The sequence below is a fragment of the Siniperca chuatsi genome, linkage group LG2 (genome assembly GCF_020085105.1).
Source record: "Siniperca chuatsi isolate FFG_IHB_CAS linkage group LG2, ASM2008510v1, whole genome shotgun sequence".
Classification (NCBI taxonomy): Eukaryota; Metazoa; Chordata; class Actinopteri; order Centrarchiformes; family Sinipercidae; genus Siniperca; species Siniperca chuatsi.
The window spans coordinates 14,259,811-14,277,150 of NC_058043.1; the positions used below are offsets into that span (position 1 = coordinate 14,259,811).

The 17,340-nt window shown below is 40.4% G+C and overlaps 1 protein-coding gene across 6 annotated transcripts in view; it reads right to left on the reverse strand.

Moving 5' to 3' along the window:
* kcnab2a (potassium voltage-gated channel subfamily A regulatory beta subunit 2a) overlaps positions 1-17,340 on the reverse strand; it is an 87,216-nt gene that overhangs the window by 26,453 nt on the left and 43,423 nt on the right. The window contains exons 1-2 of one of the 6 annotated variants that reach the window (XM_044176130.1): positions 17,038-17,055; positions 14,775-15,061 (exon numbers count right to left, since the gene is read on the reverse strand). The exons of 4 other annotated variants lie outside the window; for them this stretch is intronic. In XM_044176130.1, the coding sequence (XP_044032065.1) occupies positions 14,775-14,998 (224 nt within the window). In that variant the 5' untranslated portion in view covers positions 14,999-15,061; positions 17,038-17,055. Of the gene's footprint in view, positions 1-1,910; positions 2,973-14,774; positions 15,062-17,037; positions 17,056-17,340 lie in introns of those variants that run through there. One more of the 6 variants, XM_044176141.1, reaches the window with a different exon arrangement.

The following is a 17,340-nucleotide window of genomic DNA, read 5'->3' on the forward strand; positions in this document are numbered from 1 at the left end:
GTACTTCCTTCTTGGGCATAGTGCCAACACCAGCATTAACCTTAGCACTCTCCCTTTCTCTATTTCACTCTCTCCTTCCTTCCCTTTCATTCGCATCTCTTTACAGCCACAAAACACTATGTTGTATCCTTGGTGCATGCATCTCTGAGCCTCACATTGCATTTCGGCCTGAATAACCTTCATTTTACATCAGACACACAAACACAGAGCCTGTTATGTACTTTGGACTACACTGCCAAAGCGAAGAACACAAACAGCCGCTGGACCCCCAAACTGAAAATTATTTTACTCATTTAATATCATTAGCCTCAATAATGACAGTGTGACCAACGTGGTAAGGCTGCAGCTAGCAAATCAGATGCAAAGCATCGTGATGTGCCTTCAGACAACGGTACTGAGGATGGGTAATGTGTTTCCTTAACTCAACGGCCAGTCTTAAGAACACAATACAAATATACAACAAAAATGTTCTTCTGATGACCCTGTTTGGTAAACGACTAAATAAGCAATAGTTTTTATTGAAAACAAGAAAACAGCTTACAAGCTTTTGATGGATGATGGTCTTCATTAGTCCCTATATCTGTAAATAATATCTAATATCACTCTCCAGTCAAAAAGTGTTTTCATTTATTTTCTATCTCAAAAACTAGCAACACCTTTTAGCGAAAAGACAGTACACCTTGGTAACACTTCACTACTCACAATATGAAGTTGCTAGAGTATGAATGAAAACTTACTGGGAATATGTATACTGCAATGGTTGCAGCTTTGGTAGAATGCAGTACGTGGATGCAGGTTTTTGGAGTGGGAAAATATACAGGGAGCAAGTTATTATTGCAAAATAATTCCTGACAGGCTGAATGAAGTCTGTGATACACTGCAGATACACTGCATTAATGGCCAGCTTGCAGCAGATCACAATGTACTGTACCTTACCATGCTGAAAAGTGTCAACTCATTTTCTGTCTGTCAGATTTTGTGTCCTCCACTACTGTTCAATTTGCCATTCAGTCTTCTACCCTCAGTGCTTCAATATGCATTTAAAGATATTCCACTTCATAATCTGCTCCTTCTTTAGCCCTTGTGTAAAAGCTGGAATAATTTGAATAATTCACCACACAAATAGAAGACATTTGCATTTTGTTTTTGTTTTTTTCTTTGCTTACATGTTAAATATGGGGTATGGCAGATAAAACACAGTCATAAGTCTACATGTCCCTTAGGATTTCTACACACAAACAGGCTACATCATTTCCCTTAAATAAATTACTAAACCTTTTATCCACCATGTCAGAATGAAAGCAACATAACTGTAAATACTACAATAGACCAGTAATCAGTAATCAACTGATTGAAGAAGTGAGATAAATATTCAGTGCAGCATCATGTCACTAGCTGAACAAATGCAGCTTACTGTACTTTGTTTGTAATGCTTGTTTTGACACTTCTGCACAGAATGGATTAGACATCAGTGGGCACGAACTGAATCTAAATGACATGCCAACCATTTAGTTTTGCCACTTACGTACAAAGACCAGATAAAATTACAAATTGCAAATCTTTACTTCCAAGATCTTGCTGTTTTTGAGGTCCCACTTGATAAGGTTTGGGGAGGTTAATTAATTTGTTACTGTAACAATGAATCACTTCTGTTAACTGTCTTAAACAGGTGGGGTTTGGCAGGAAGGAGTAAAGAAGACAAACTGACATACAATAGCAAAGTGGAAAAATGGGCTGTCCTCTCTGTGATGTATTTTAGCCTGAGCCAAAGAATTTGATCATTAAAAATTTACTTTAACAGGGGGGAAGACAAATCCTGCAGTTTAAGATCCATTCAAATATTTTATATAGGTCTGAAAGTTTTTAGGCCAAATTTATAGCTACCAGTTAACACTTCAGACATGCCCTACCTATATTTCATGCCAGTCCTCATGCTTTGCTCGCTGGAGGAAGGAACACTCTGAACAGAGAGCTGTCCAAGACTGCGAGCCACCATCGCCACTGCTCTGAACTTGCTGCGGGTGCCTGTGTTGGGGCTGTTGGCATTCTGACGATTTAGCCGGTCCTCTGTGGTGCGGCTCACCCCCCCACGGTGGTCCGTGCACACTAATGACACCTGCATCCTGGCTTTTGGCCGGCTGTCCCAAGCACAGATATTCTAAACTCTCCTCTGGCTAAATCAGGTACGGCAAACTCCCAGAGGTGTAAAGTCTGAGGATCTTCTGAAGAGCGTGAGACAGTTCAGTCTGTTAGACGATCAACTACTCCAAATTCAGCCTCACACACTGTGCCTCTATTAGAAATCACTGCCCAGTGACTGACCAGCTCACAATGTTCAGTAAAATAAAGAAAGAGGGGCAGACAGGTGGGAGGGCAGATTAGAATGTATTCAAACAGTGAAGGACCGCTGATAAGGTGAAAACAAAATCCTCTCAAAGGAAGTCCAAATCCAAGCACAAAATTACAGCATCTCTGCCTCAGCTGTTGTGAGAAACAAATGTGCAATCACTGCAGACTTCATATACATAAGACACAAGTCCAGTACAAAGCTATAAAAGAAAAAGCAAAATCTTTTAAAAACCTGAGTCCAAAAAGAGCTTGTATGAATTTCCCTCTGCAAGTATTTCCTTCATTTATCTGGGTGTCCTCTCGCTTTATCTATTAATCAGAAGCTCATCAGAGGCTGCCAGGCAGATTTAGAGACTTGCAATTTCCTTTTAAAGCTGAGCTCAGTGCTAGAGATAACATCTCTTGCCGCCAAGCTTTAAGAGTGGAAACGTATAGATCCACACAAAGAGATGGAGAGAATAAAACATGAACACACAGTTCCAGGAGGTTTTCATCTCCCCTTCTGAGTCCGCCTTGACAGTTGCACTGGCTGCTGAATATTCTACTGAATACTACTGCATGTTAGCAAAAGAGCAACCTCATATTCACTTCCCAGCTCTGACCGTTGCCTGGATTAAACTTACATCTGTATGCCTTGTGCTCAGCATAAAGCGGCACGGTGCACAAAGGCAAGAGATGGGAGGAGAGAGAGAGAGAGAGAGAGAGAGAGAGAGAGAGAGAGAGAGAGAGAGAGAGAGGGAGGGAGGGAGGGAAATGTGGTGGGAGGGATATGAAGAGAAGCTATGAGGGATATTCAGAGAGCTACAGCAGCGTGAGAGAGCAAGGCATTGAAATCTGTTGTGTTTACAGCAGCTCTCTTAAGAAAAGGATAGTGGATCTTTCTTTTTTTTGCTCTTCTTTGTTTGTCTGTTGCCCTGCAGTGTGGTTTAATATAGTTTTTCTGTCAGAAGAAAAAGGGGGAAGCTGAATGCTCACTGGTCAGGACTTTGCAATAGCCTATGGCCCCAGAAAAGGGGACTCTCACGTGGGTCTGTTCAACTGCCCATGAAATATTCATTACGTAACTTCATCTGTGACAATATATGTCAAAGGCAGGGCTGTCACAGACATAACTGAGATACTGTGTTTTAAAGAAATTATTTAATATTCAACTGAGCAAAGAAATAATCAAGGTTGCAGGATGCAGCTCCTGTACACTACTGTATAACATCTGTTATTACTGGTTATTAGAAACTGATCTGATGAACAATAAAAGCATTAGATGAGCTGAGTAGGCGCGGGTAAGAGTGAATAGTAAAAATATGATAAGGGTTGGGGGTTGAAAGTAAACACCATGGTAATTGGACTCAACGCAACAGCGGCTGCAGATTGAAGAGACAGTAGATGAGACACACGCTCCCAGTAATATAATACTGAAGCTTATCTGAGTGGACCAGCAAGTGTGCCAAAGAGATAATTAAGAGATGCCATCAGAAGCAGACATGTATAGTAAAGCATTCGAAGAAGCAACCTCCATCAGAAGAATCCAGCAAACAGGCTGTTGCTAACTGACAGCCCTATTCTTGGAGCTATGACCTTTTGGTCTCCTGGACTTAAATAGAACCCTGAGGGGAAAGGTGGTTTAATTCAGCTGAAATCTGATTTAAATTTCACACCGTGTGCAGAGTAGCCAAGCTCAAGACGACGGCCTTTTGAATGCTCCTTCCTGTAACAAAGAGAGTGAGGAGTTTAAAAGGTGGCCGTCGAACAAACATCGTATTGAATGTGTGACTGCATATCAATCTCAACAGCAGCAGCAGAAGCAACATATAGGCAAGATCGATCACCTTTGCAGGGTTATGTCCCACACTTTCGATCAGGGTGATGGGGAACACATTTGGGGCCATTAACCTCCACCAAGGCTCTCTGCTCATTTTGACAAAGCAGCAGAGCATGAGAGCAGGAGTCTGACCTGGCGTCCCTTTAGTACAGGGTACGGTCCATACACTCACCGTGTAACGTGATGCCACGATCAACGCCCCCAGGAGTCGTGACATGGGGATGATACTGAGCAGAGGGAGAGGCCAGGGACAGGAGCTCAGCCTGCACAGATACACTACACTGTCAGTCTTGTAATCTACACTAAGCCCACACAATAAACCTGACAAAAATCTCAGCACCAGCTAGATATGGGAACATGTCCCCAACATCTAGCCTAAGGTATGCTTAACACTATTTAAGAAATGGGGTAAAATAAAATATATTTATTTACATACAACCTTTGTCCTACAGTCTATTGTAGGCTACTGAAACCATGTGATGATTTAATTTATTTTCATTACTACACCATATAAGTCCTTTGTTGACCCTTGATTTATCTGCATCTGAAAATCTACACATTTTTTGGCTGTTGTGCAATGCAAGATACAGTAATCAATACAAGCATGCATTATCCGACAGACTAGTGATCCATCACCTAAATGAATCAATAATACAACTATTTTTCATGTATTGCTCATTGTGGCATTTTGTCCAGCTGACTGACTCTCACTACCAGACCAAACCACATTGCAACAGTCTGTATTCATAATCTTTCTTCACTTTAACAGTCCTGTAAAATGTCTAAAATAAAAATTACAACACCACATGCACCAACACCTTGTAATTAATAAATACACCAGGAGCTATAAACTGCTACAAAAAAATATGCCAACAGAGTGAGCAACAAATATGCTCAAGTCAGTAAACCATGCTTGTCACACTTACTATGATTTAATAATTCACAACAGGCACATCTGCCAACTTTCTTCAGATTGACAGTATGCGTTACATTCCCTTTGACTTTATCTGGAAAACAAAAAAGGAACCAAAAGACCAGATAAACAGAAGACACGATCGTTAAAGATGACTGACACCTTATCACTGCACGATGACGTGTATGGTTCTCTTGAAAAAAGAAAATCACAATGTTGGCAGGCGTTACTGTGAGCATGCCCAACAGATATTTTAAGGGTCTACAGCTACTGCTGTCAAGTGAAAAGATGATTAGGGAAACCTTAAATTCTCTTTTGTTAGAAACTTGTGACCATGCCCACTTAACAGTTAACATTCCTGCAGTGCAGTCACGATATTGCTGAAGAGGAGGTCTTTCATCTGCGTGACACTCATGCTCCATAAACTACCTCTGTGTTTATTTCATTACTGAAGTTTTCACTTGCATGACACATCAAAATTGCACTGCAGAGGACACATTGACTCTGGGTTCACTAGCAGACCAGTAGGCAAAGTCAGTCTGAACAAATGCTTATGCTAATGCTAATGCTAATACATTTATTATCTCATTCAGTCTTTCACGCGCACTTTAATCAGGCTCTCTTTTCTCAACACTATTATTGAGCAAATACTGGCCTGACCTATGAGCTGCTTTATGTTCATTCATTGGAGTCTGCTGGAACAAATTTGGAATGAACCTCTATTCATTCTATTCAAGTCACAAGATAAATCAGTCATAAAGGATGCTGAACTAAAAATAAGAAACTCTGATCTTTACATAATGGCTGAGAGTGCCGCTGTTAAATTGCTAATTAGTGACACTGTGTTTAGGGTACGCACAGCAGAGTGAATTTGCTCAGCCCAATGTATGACTGTTCTTTTTATGATAAAAAGCAATTTTTGTATCAATGCAGAGGGAAAGAATTGAACAATACCTGAAAAGCAAATCCTATCAGTTCCCATTGTTAGTGCTGGACTCAGTAGCTGGTTGTTAGATAGCGGTACTGAACAAGTCTCAGTGGAAAGAAAAGAAATCCATCTCCTCCCACTCCGCATATTATCGCAGTGTCCTCCCTTGTGTCGAGGCCTTCGCCTCCTTGCTTTGATTAAGTGTCTGATTTGTGGTTATCCAAAAATCTACTGAGCTGCTAAAATCCCTCTCAGACACTCAATCACTGTGAGTGAATGCAGAGCTCTGATGGGGCCCTGCACTTCATTCAACATGTGGGGGAGGAAGAGGAGAGAAAATCTGGAGATATACAGCAGAACATGTGTTTCACAACTACAACGAAGTAAAATTCATCAATACCAACAACAGCATTCTTTTTCATGAGTGTGCAGACGGAGAAGGAAAACAAAAGACTTGAAGACCACAATATTCAGATTTAAATTCACCATGTGGCCCAACAGCCGAAGTGCAGCTGTAAAAATAAGCTGTGGAAACATATCCCACTTATTGACAATCCTACATCCCTTATTACCAATACTAGAAAAGAAAGCTGCAGAACACACACACACACACACACACACACACAGAAACACACACACAGTTAAAATTATTGTTTTTTGTTCTGTTCATCCTTGCAGCCCTTATCGGGAAGAAGCGTTGGCAATCAATAGCGCCATACCATAATGAAGCCTCAGTAGTCCGTCCTGGCTTTTTAGGAGTTTTTGCTCAGACAACTGCCCTCTCCCAAACTACAGCCCACATACTGCAGCTAAGGAGCACAGTGGAAGAGAGGGGAAGACAACTACGACAGAGCATTAGAAACTACTCTGACCACAGAGGTACTGCCACGAGCAGCGATCCTTCACGGCAGCATTAGCTCTAAAAATAGGCAATGGCTCTCTGAATCAATTCTACACAGTGAGCCTAGACAAAATACAAAGAACACCCTTAACTACGGAAAAGGGAAAAGGACTCCCAAATTTGACATTTGTCACCCCAGAGTGTGTCTCATGCCGTCTTTCACTAATTTGCTCTCAGGGGCGGTCTGGGTACCTCCATCGAGCTGGGTGTGGCACATAGAACTGGCATCAAGAGTTGCTGCAGGGTGCTAGGTCTGATCTGTCCAAGCCAGTTTAGCAAGCACTGGCTTTCTGCAGCCCTCTGTAGGGACTACTGCAGAGGTCCTCTGATAAGGATTCCTTTGAAATCTGCAATTAAACAGGGGTATTACATCTCAAAAGATTGAGTCCTTCAGGCTGGGTAAACAGAATAACCTACTATACTCTATACTAATGAATATTAAGTCACAGCTCAACTGCTTCATCTCAGTCTGGTTCAGCCTTTTGCTGTACTTCTCTTACACCAGGACAATATCATTTGTGGCAGACAGTGATTGTTAATGAAGTATATACCCGGCTGTAGAGAATGACCACAGTTGTATCATGTGTAACTGTTGGCAAGCTGTCCAATGGAGGTTTAAGTTCCCTTTACTGAGGGTTGAACTGAACAGCATTAGTGAGGATTTGAGTAACCGAGTGAAAGGATAGCATCTCTGAGATGGGGGTGGCGAGGCAGACGAGTGTGTGTGTCTGTGTGTAAGGGAGTGGGTGAAAGGGCTTAAGAGAGTTAATGCAAAGTGATGCGAGGTCAGACAGATTGACATTGTTGATCGACAGATGTGGTAATGCTTTTCTAGCAGCTTAATGCATCCTGAGGCTGTCTAAACATTTCTAATGGCTGACTGTTAAATCACTGCAGTGAGGATGTAATTAACTGAAGCAAAAATATTTACTTGAATACTGCTTTATATAGGTTTCATCAACATTTTGTTTTGTACTTTCTTTATATAAGTCAAATAAAAACTCCACTAATTGCTCATGTGAATGATCTCAACTGTAACAAAGAGGTACCGAAGGTTTTAAAAAGCTGTCATACAAATACAAGTAATGTAGAAAATTGGGTTTAGCTAAGGCTAAATACTATCTGCGTGATTCTGGGAATTCCTCAGGAAACAGAAGAGCGAAGAGAGACACAGGCCACATCTGTGAGCAGCCAGTGCTGCAATTCTTAACTCTCCAGTGAACGTGACAGATTCCCCACAGACAGCAGGGCTCAGGAGGAGTTGTCGTTTCAGCTGTCCCCGCTGACACGTTCAACAGAGCAGGAGAGCTGAGACAATCACAAATAGAGGACAGGGAACCCCTGTTCTTATGTAATATAAAGTCATTACTATGCCTTTTGGCTTTAGCTAAAGAGGCTCTGTAATAAAACAAATTATATGTGAAATATGGGAAAAAAGTGACTATAAACAGCATATTTACCATATTTATAATGTTTATTGTATATTTAATGGATTGCTATAGCCAGATAAATATCTCAGGAAAACTTTGTTTCTGAGACAGTATGCAATGGAATAAATACACAGTGTGAGTTTAAGTAAATATGTTGACCATTACAAAACAGCAGTGATCTCACAGCCATGGAGGGATTTCAGCATCACTGCTTGTGTAACAAGGTGTGCTTAAACCAAACAGGGCTGAGTTACGCAGTCCCAGGGAGCACCCTACTAATCTAAAAGAAGAGAGTGTGAGTGGAGGAAGCAGAATAATCTGTCCTGTTCAACGGAAGATCCTCCCGCCTGCCTGTGTGTGTTAGTCATACCTAAGGCAATGTTCACACAGAGAAGTGTTGCTAGGCAGAAATGCTTTCTATTGCACGCATTTCAGTGGAAAGATGTGGCTGCTTGCTCATGGAGCCCTGGCATCTTGCATCCAGACTGTTTTAAGAAACTTGAGTTCAACTACTGGTGAAGGGACCTGGTCTAAAACCCACAGCCTTAAAAAAATAAAATATAAAATAATCAAGACAACCCATTAAAAATCTACAGAAAGTAGTATTACAAACCTTTTAGAGGTACTCAACAGCAATGATAGTTTATGTAACGTTAAATCTGGTTTTATTAATGTTAACACTGAAAATGTTCTTCTTAGGGTCACAAATGACTTACTGATAGCTGCCAATTAACAACAATGTTTTGTACTTTTATTGATCTTTAATGCGTCTTTCACAGAATTGATCACATCAACATTTTTTTGTACAAAATGGGACAGTGGGCTGGCATTTCTGCCCTGGATTGTCTCCCAATTTGTCTGATAGAAAAATTCTTTGTTACAACTTGGGATTTTATTTCATCAACTTCTGAAATCAAATGTGGTACTGCATTAGTGATGTGTTGGTCGCGAACGAGTCAGTTGCCGGCTCCTTTAAGTGAACGATGGGAGTAGCCCCTCCACAGAAAAACAAACAGTGATGTTCAATGAGAAGTTAAAGAGAGAAGGAAAGCAATAGACATGGCCCTGGGAGAACTTTTAAACAAACAAAAGATCACATTATATTCAGAGATGAAACTTGACAGTTTAGGAAATATGTGCTGAATGTTGTTAAGTAACAACTTTTATGAGATCCAAAACGACAACAGCACAATTCTAAAGCCTGAGTGTCTAAAAGGGTGAGGACAGTGGGGAGCGCCTCCTACCTCCTGTCACTACTGGGTATTCATAAAGTACAGTGCAATCCCCCTGCAGCCTCCAGTGACAGACACACACACACACACTTCAAGACAAAGAAAAACACACAGTTAATGCAGAAAAGCATGAAGAGCAATGTTAACATAGGTGTAAAGCATGAGTCAGTCTTACCAGCAATTAAAAACAACACATACCAAAACAGTGCTTCCAGCTAAAATTCAGCAGTATGATGAAGGAGAGAACAGGTAAAATGCCTTACCATTTAAATTTAAGGCAACAGCAACAACAGGACCTGTGTTACACATGGGGAACCAACAATTGCTAAATTGAAAAAGAATCAATACAAAAAAACCTGTTTATCCTGGACGTGATCACCATTTGAACCAACATCCAACAAATGGTGATATCAGTTAAAACTACAGAAATCATATTACTGGAAGGCATAGCACTAGCAAATATAAAATAAAATAAAATAAAATAAAAGCAAAAGGAACTACATGCGTGACAAGGCTATGCCCCCTGTGAAGTTCATGGTTGCTCTTGACATAAATCAGAGACGTCAAAGTAAAAATTACGGCAGAATACAAGCAAATACAAAGGCTTACGAATCAGAAAGTTGCAACATTGTAAATCAGTTGTAACCAATGATGACAATGACACTATTCATGTTACAAAAATCCAAGGTGAAACTATGCACATGGCCAATTCAGGAATCTAAATATAATGTACTAATCCATAAATTGTGATCATGAGAACATCTTGTTGAGCTGCCATAAATAAGAGACTTAAATTGAAATACAACTACAACCAACACAAAATAGAATTGTGTAATCCCTGGCATTCCCACCTCTTGTGCCTACACAACATTTCTGACTAGAACATTTTGACAAGCTGTCAGACTAGGCCAGCCAGAGATAGCTCAAAGAGGAACTGGAGAGGTCACCACTGGAAACCAAATCTATATCACTCCAAATACCTAAACATCATCTCCCACTCTGGTGACAAAGATAAAGCATGGCCACTTCTGCATCTCTCATCAGTGTAGCAAGACTGCGAGGCAGTGGGCTTGAGGTAAAATAGTGGATAAACAGGTTAGGCTGCAGCCCGGTGAGCTGTATCCAGCTGCAGCTGTGGATATAAAATCGAGTTGCTAAATTTAGCTCTGGAGTAAGGGATCGCCTGAAGTAAAAACGTCACAGTTGCCCGGGCTGACACACATGCTGCAGTGCTGCTGAGATTGAGAAAAAAAAAAAAAATAACAGTTTAGTGTGGCTCAGTGCAGATTTATGTCCTCACCAAAAGGGATTGTGCCGATATACTAGCAAGAAATAATTAAAAGAGAAAGAGATTGGTGTGAGAGTAAGAAAGAGACACAAATGTTAGGACATTCAGAAAACATGTTTGAAGCAGAAGCAACAAACTTATAAGAAATAAGAAACACTCCTCCATGCTGCTGACTAAAACATGGTTTTAGTCATCTTTTGCTCTAGTTTCAATACCAAGCTAAACTCAGTAGAAAATAATAAATATCAGAACTAGTTAGTAGGGATGTTCAACAGTGTAGGAGTGCAAAGAGTGATGCACTCGCTGTGTCCAGTAAATGCATTATTTGGAATGTGTATCACCTTAGCTGCTAACGTGGAACATCTGCACCATCTAGTGGAGACAGCTGTTATTAACAGAGATCTACTCATCACATTATGACTCAGTGGATGTATACATTACATTCTACAACTTGAAAATATATTCTTCAACTTGCTTAACAGACATGTTCAAACCTCAACTATGTATTGGGGGTTATATGCTTTGAATTAGTATTTGCAGTTTTTCTTGAAAATGTAAAAGATTTTTTAAGAATTTCTGTCAACTGACAAAAAAAAATAATGGCAACTATTCTGATTATCAATAAATTGGCATTTTGCCACCAAAAATGTCATTCTCTAGTTGCAGGTTCTTGAATGTTATTATATTACATTATAGAAGGGGTACTCATAATGCTAAATTGACAAAGAATTAACACCCAACGTCTCTACAGAGCTTTTTTGCCTTTTTTTAGCCAATTGATTTGATTTTACAGCCCATAAGTAGACTGTGTGACTGAATCCAAGCTGCTCTAATCAACCGCACTAGGCAGATGTTTCCAGTACAGAAAGCTCTTATAAACCCACTAGCTGGCCAACAGTAAACGGCAGACAGAAAAAGTGTCTGATAAACATAGTTGAGCACCTAAAAACACGTTTCTCAGAAGTTAAGAAATAATAATGTTAATGTTCCTCCGTGTCTGCTGAATATGTAAATGTGCTAATAAGCCTGTGATGTGGTGTTGACTGTGGCATGTGCGGGCTTTTAAAAAATGTTTTACTGCCCCATAGTGGCCAAACCTCGATTAATGCATTTTCCCTAAAACTACTAAAACAAAGCACTAATAGCTGTCTAACCAACGGTATCAAAAAAGTTATTCAAACTTCTAGGTATATTTTCATTACATCCAGGTGAAAAGCAACTTTTTTATTCAAAGGATCCAATATATAATGTGTCCACCTGCACATCACACAAAGAGTGTACTACACAACAAGGAACAGTTATGGTAAAACACACACACACATATATATATACATGCACTTGCATGTATGATCGCCTAAGTGGAGGTTATTTTCATGTCCATTAGTGTTAAGTCACTCCAGAAATCTATACTCCCAGAGTCAACCTCCATAGCTCAAGCAGGCTTCCTGTCTCGCCTCACTGAACTCAAGCTGGCTCCTTTACCCGCTGCCTGGCTCTTTCAGTCGGAGGACATCAACACTAGGGAAAGTTTTCCGGTGTCCAAATGAGCCTGGTGAGTGGTAGTATTTTGTTTCAAGGGCAACATAATGGAAATAGATTAATCCTTTTCCTTAATTTGAATTACACAATATTTACAACCTGAAAATCCCCCAATCAGGAATATTTTTAAGATAAAGGGGGGATTAGGACCACTAGTGCTTGTTCACACGGACTAATATATGAATATTAAAAGACTATTAATCATGTCTTACTGAAGTACTGTTGGTTTAGAGCAGGGAAAATGAATCTTGTGCTTTTCTTGTGGTGTAAAATAATAATTCACATTATGATAGAGCTGCCAAAAACAAAGCAAAGAAAGTGTGCAAGTTTGTGTGCAGAGTAGTGAGCAAGCCCGAGAGTTAAAAAGAAGAAAGGGAGACTATAATATAATGTTTTAGCCCGTGTTTGTTGGAAAAGGTGATGGCAGTGCTAAGAATAGTAAGCTTAGTAGCAATACTGGCCCGCCTTCCTGACCACACACCTGAAATAATGATGAGTTTCAGTCAGATGCTGCATGTACTTGCCGACCCAGTTGCAACACTAATTACAGAATTGCGGGGATCACGATACAAGAAACAGCAATTCTGGCAGGATTTCCTCTGTTAGATGAGCTAAACCAATATAAATGGTTAAATACAACACCGCAAAGAAACAACATAAATCACACTTAGATTTGTTATTAGATCCATTAGACTGAACAGAAGAAAACAAAAATATTCTGTTCAAAAATAAACAGCTTTAATGTTAATATGTAACCAGTATTGATGGTTACTGTAGGCTCTCCGAGGTTTGTAAGTAAAGAACCACACATGCTCTTTGCAATATTAAACTCTGTTTCTACATGCACACGCGCAAAACTGCACCCCAGGCCGTCATGGGCCAGAAACTGAGCTTTACACAGGGAGGTAACTACGGGCAAGGTAACATGTCAACAGTGGTGTCATACAACACTGCCTGCTCACCCCAGACACGACAACAGCAGCCAACCATACATGTGTTCTAGTCACTGGTCTCAGTCAAAAACAACAGCAGCCATGCCTGTGTGTGATGAAAGCTATCAATGTCCACGACAATAACACCATCAGCATAACAGGCCTTATTAGCCAACACAACAGCCGCTAAGCCTGCTGCAATGGCTCAATCCTTTGAACAGCAACAGTCCATAAAATAGTCTGGTTTCCTTGGTCATTGGGTTGATGGCACAGAGCAAATGAGCAAATGTTTCAAAGTTGAACTTGAACTTGTTCTGCATTGGCGGCGCATTTCATACTTGTTAGTACCGCTATGGGAGATATAAAATACTGTGTATACATAAAAATATAAACTCAAGTCTTGGCCGACTTCAGAACTAAAGACTGGTGTAATGACAAATTCAAATATCATAATATATTTTGCACAGTGTCTTGATATGGTATCAATGATAATGTGACAATATTCTGTGTGGCTGTGAAAACCAAAACAAAGAAAAACAGCCTTGTTTTCAGCTATGTGACAAAGCCTTTTTTAGATAACCCAATTAGATTTTAAATTCTTTATTCAGCTTAGGAAAATGTTTTTAACCCATAAAAAAAAAAACCCACAACACTTATCTGAAAACTTCAAAATAAACAAATTGGGAAATACATGGTTTTCACTGACTAAAAAGGCATCCAGTGTTATTCATCACTGAGTTCCAAATATAAGTTTAAAATAAGCTCAGAAAACACTATGGCTCAGACAAAGACAATATTAAAATCTATATTACAATATTATGACCAAAATCATACACAATATCTAATCTAATATTAATATGTGTATATTATCAACATCTACCAGTTGTACTTTGACCACACAGAAGATGTTATTTCTGTTTGTCTTTGTAGGGCAGAATTCTCAGTAAACAGGAAAGCAAAGGCAGAGAAGACGGGAGACTGTCTACATGATCAAGGGGAAAAGGAAAAGAAAGTCTGAGTGAGATTTTAAGGGGCCAGGTAACTCCTTACGGAGCAGTCTGTCCTTCCCATGTAGTTGGGCAAATATGCCACCGACCTAGATGATTAAAATAAAACCTGAGCCCCAGTATCTTTGCATGAGTGCAGTCTGACCAGAGGACAGAGCAAGACCATACTGATATTAACAAAGAAAAGACAGATAAACATGTTCCTAACAGCATATCTGTTTCTGATGAGAGCATTGTTCTAAACAAAATGGTTAGGTACAAAATGGTGATTTTTGAGGCCAACCTCAACAAAAACACCGATATGATGGCACACACATGTACAGTAGACCCTCAAGCCTCCCTCGACCACAAAGCTCCTCTCACCTGCTGGTTCTCAGCCCCTCTGTCCAGGTCTCGGGAGTATCCGAGTCACTGTCAAGCTCTGCCCCTCTCTTACCTGTACTTCATGCCTGTCTGATAAGACACACACTCCTCCAGGGCCAGGCCATTCATCTTCAGGAAGTCTTCCATGTTCTTAATCTGAGCGGCGACTCTCTGTTCCCGGAGTCTCTGCAGCTCAGCCTGGTCGGGGGGCCTGGCCGGTGGCTGATTCAGCCCCTGGTCCGAGTGGTAGCGGTTGATCCCGCTCCGGATGCTCTCACTGTATGACATAGACAGCATCTTGCCGCTGCCACTGCTGCTGCTCTTCCGAACACCGCTGCCTGGCGCTGCCGGTTTGGGGATCTGCAGGTTTTCAGGAGGACAGTAACTGGACTTGCGCCTGCCGGGAGCCCCCCGGGGGCCACTGGCGTACCCTCCCGCAAACATGCCCCCGCCCCCCCCGTTCTCCTCCTCCTCCTTGTGATGCTGAAGCAACCCGTGCAGTCAAGAATCAAGTAGGGACACGGACAGAGCGAAGAGCCGGCAGGGCACAGCCACCTCCTTAAATAGCACTCGCTCCCATAAAAAAACAGCTCTCCTGCTTGGGGCAGCACACGGCCATGCATCCTGTAATCAGAGTCGCACAACATAGCCCTGCACCACCCTCCCCTGACAGGTACACAATGGCAGGGTTACACTGATAGGGAGCTTTCAGGTGACTTGTTGGTGATTAAGGAGCAGGACCAAAGAGCGCGCATGCTATCTACAAAGGGGAGACATTCAAACATGCACCAAGCAAGAGGAGGGAACACATTCCTGGTCTAACTTGGCTAAGATGGAGAGCCAAGAGACAAACTTTCTGAGAGTAGTCCACAATATAATTTGAGTGTGTCCCACAAAAAGGCACAACAAGCCCATCTGGACTGGAGAAAATAAATGAGTACAAGTGCTAAAAAAAAACCCAAACAACTGCAAGATATGCACTTGCCATGGATTTTTAATGTACTGTATGATTGGGCTTTCTTTCAGGTTCAGGAATTCAGGGAGCTTAAAGCAACTGTGTTTTCCATTTCAAAAAGTATTTGTTTTAACCATTAAGTCATTCTTCTGTTAAATACACACTTATTTTGCTCTGAGTTATTCGATTCCTCGAAGATCCAGATCTACAAAGAGTGTTGCGCTGAATTTAATCACTAGAGGGCAGCAGTGTGTCAATTCCACCATCACTACAAGAATGAAACTTTATGCTGAAGAAAATACTGAGCTCTGACAACAAAGCCACTTTCAAGGCAATGTACTATATAAATATGTATTAAATATACATATACTCTAAATATGATTTCTATGAAAAAATAAAACAGAAAAAAGTTCAACAATTTTTTAACATAATAAAGGTATAAAAAAAAGGTTGTAGCTGTTTATAAAAACATTTGTCTGGAAACAAAAAACAGATGAAAAAAAAACATTAAAAAACTAATGCTGAAACTACATTCCAGGATATTCTCTTTCTTTGTTTTATCTCATAGCATTCTCCATATCCATGATTTTGAGTTTATGTGATTATAGCCCAATTATTCATTAAATATTAACATAAGACACAATGAAGACTAATATAACGGATCAATCTGAAATTAGTTAGTGAGATTTACACTAGCATTTTAATAAAAGGCAACTTAAATAATTACTGAAATAAAAATTTTACTCCACAGTCTATTTTATAATATGTACTGTCAACAAGAATTACTTTCAGTTTGGGTCACTGTGAATGCAGAGGCCCTTCTTTATAACCACCTGAGAATAAGGAAATTATATTTTACTGCGGGTTTGAAATATGCTATAAGCTCTACACTATTGAAGCTTTAAAAGTCTATTGACAAATACAACACTTGAACAGCACTTTCTTTGCCTCTGTACAAAACAGCACACAGAGCTACCATAACGCTGACATCAAACCCTCATTTAAAACTGAGATTTTAAGTGGTAATAAACCAATATTAAATCTAACACATCTTATATTTATTACAAAATACAGACTGCAAATAACTAACAGTATTTGTTTGAAAACAATGGAATAAAAAATTTGTCCAACCATTGACGCAATCATGACATGACTTGGATCTCTCTCACAAATTCTCTATTCATTTCAAATCTCCCAAACGGCTGGTTTCCTCGCATAGAGACAGAAGACATAAATAAAAGGAGGAGACTTCAAGCTAGGCAGCATGCATTCACACGACACACACTCCTCATCACTCTGCCAACCCCTTACACACAAAACATACACGCATACAAACACACTCCTGCTGTGGTCATGAGTGCAAATCTTTATTCAAACTCACCTGATTTCTTGGGGATCGGCTCATGAGCGAGGTTGTGGGGTGCCAGTCTGCTCTTATAAACACACACTGCAGACAGTGATAAAGCAGGTCCACCCAAACTGGGAGTGTCTTACTAGGAAATGTCTAAACCAATTAGTGAATAATAGAGTGCTTCCCTTCCCTCCCCTCATCACTTGGACCATACTCTATCACCACAACCAACACCTCTCCTCCTCCCCTCCCTGAGAGATCTCATGGAAGAAATCCATTTATGCCGTTTAGTGGCCCGTCTTGTTTCTGCTAACCGCAGCAAATAATATCAGC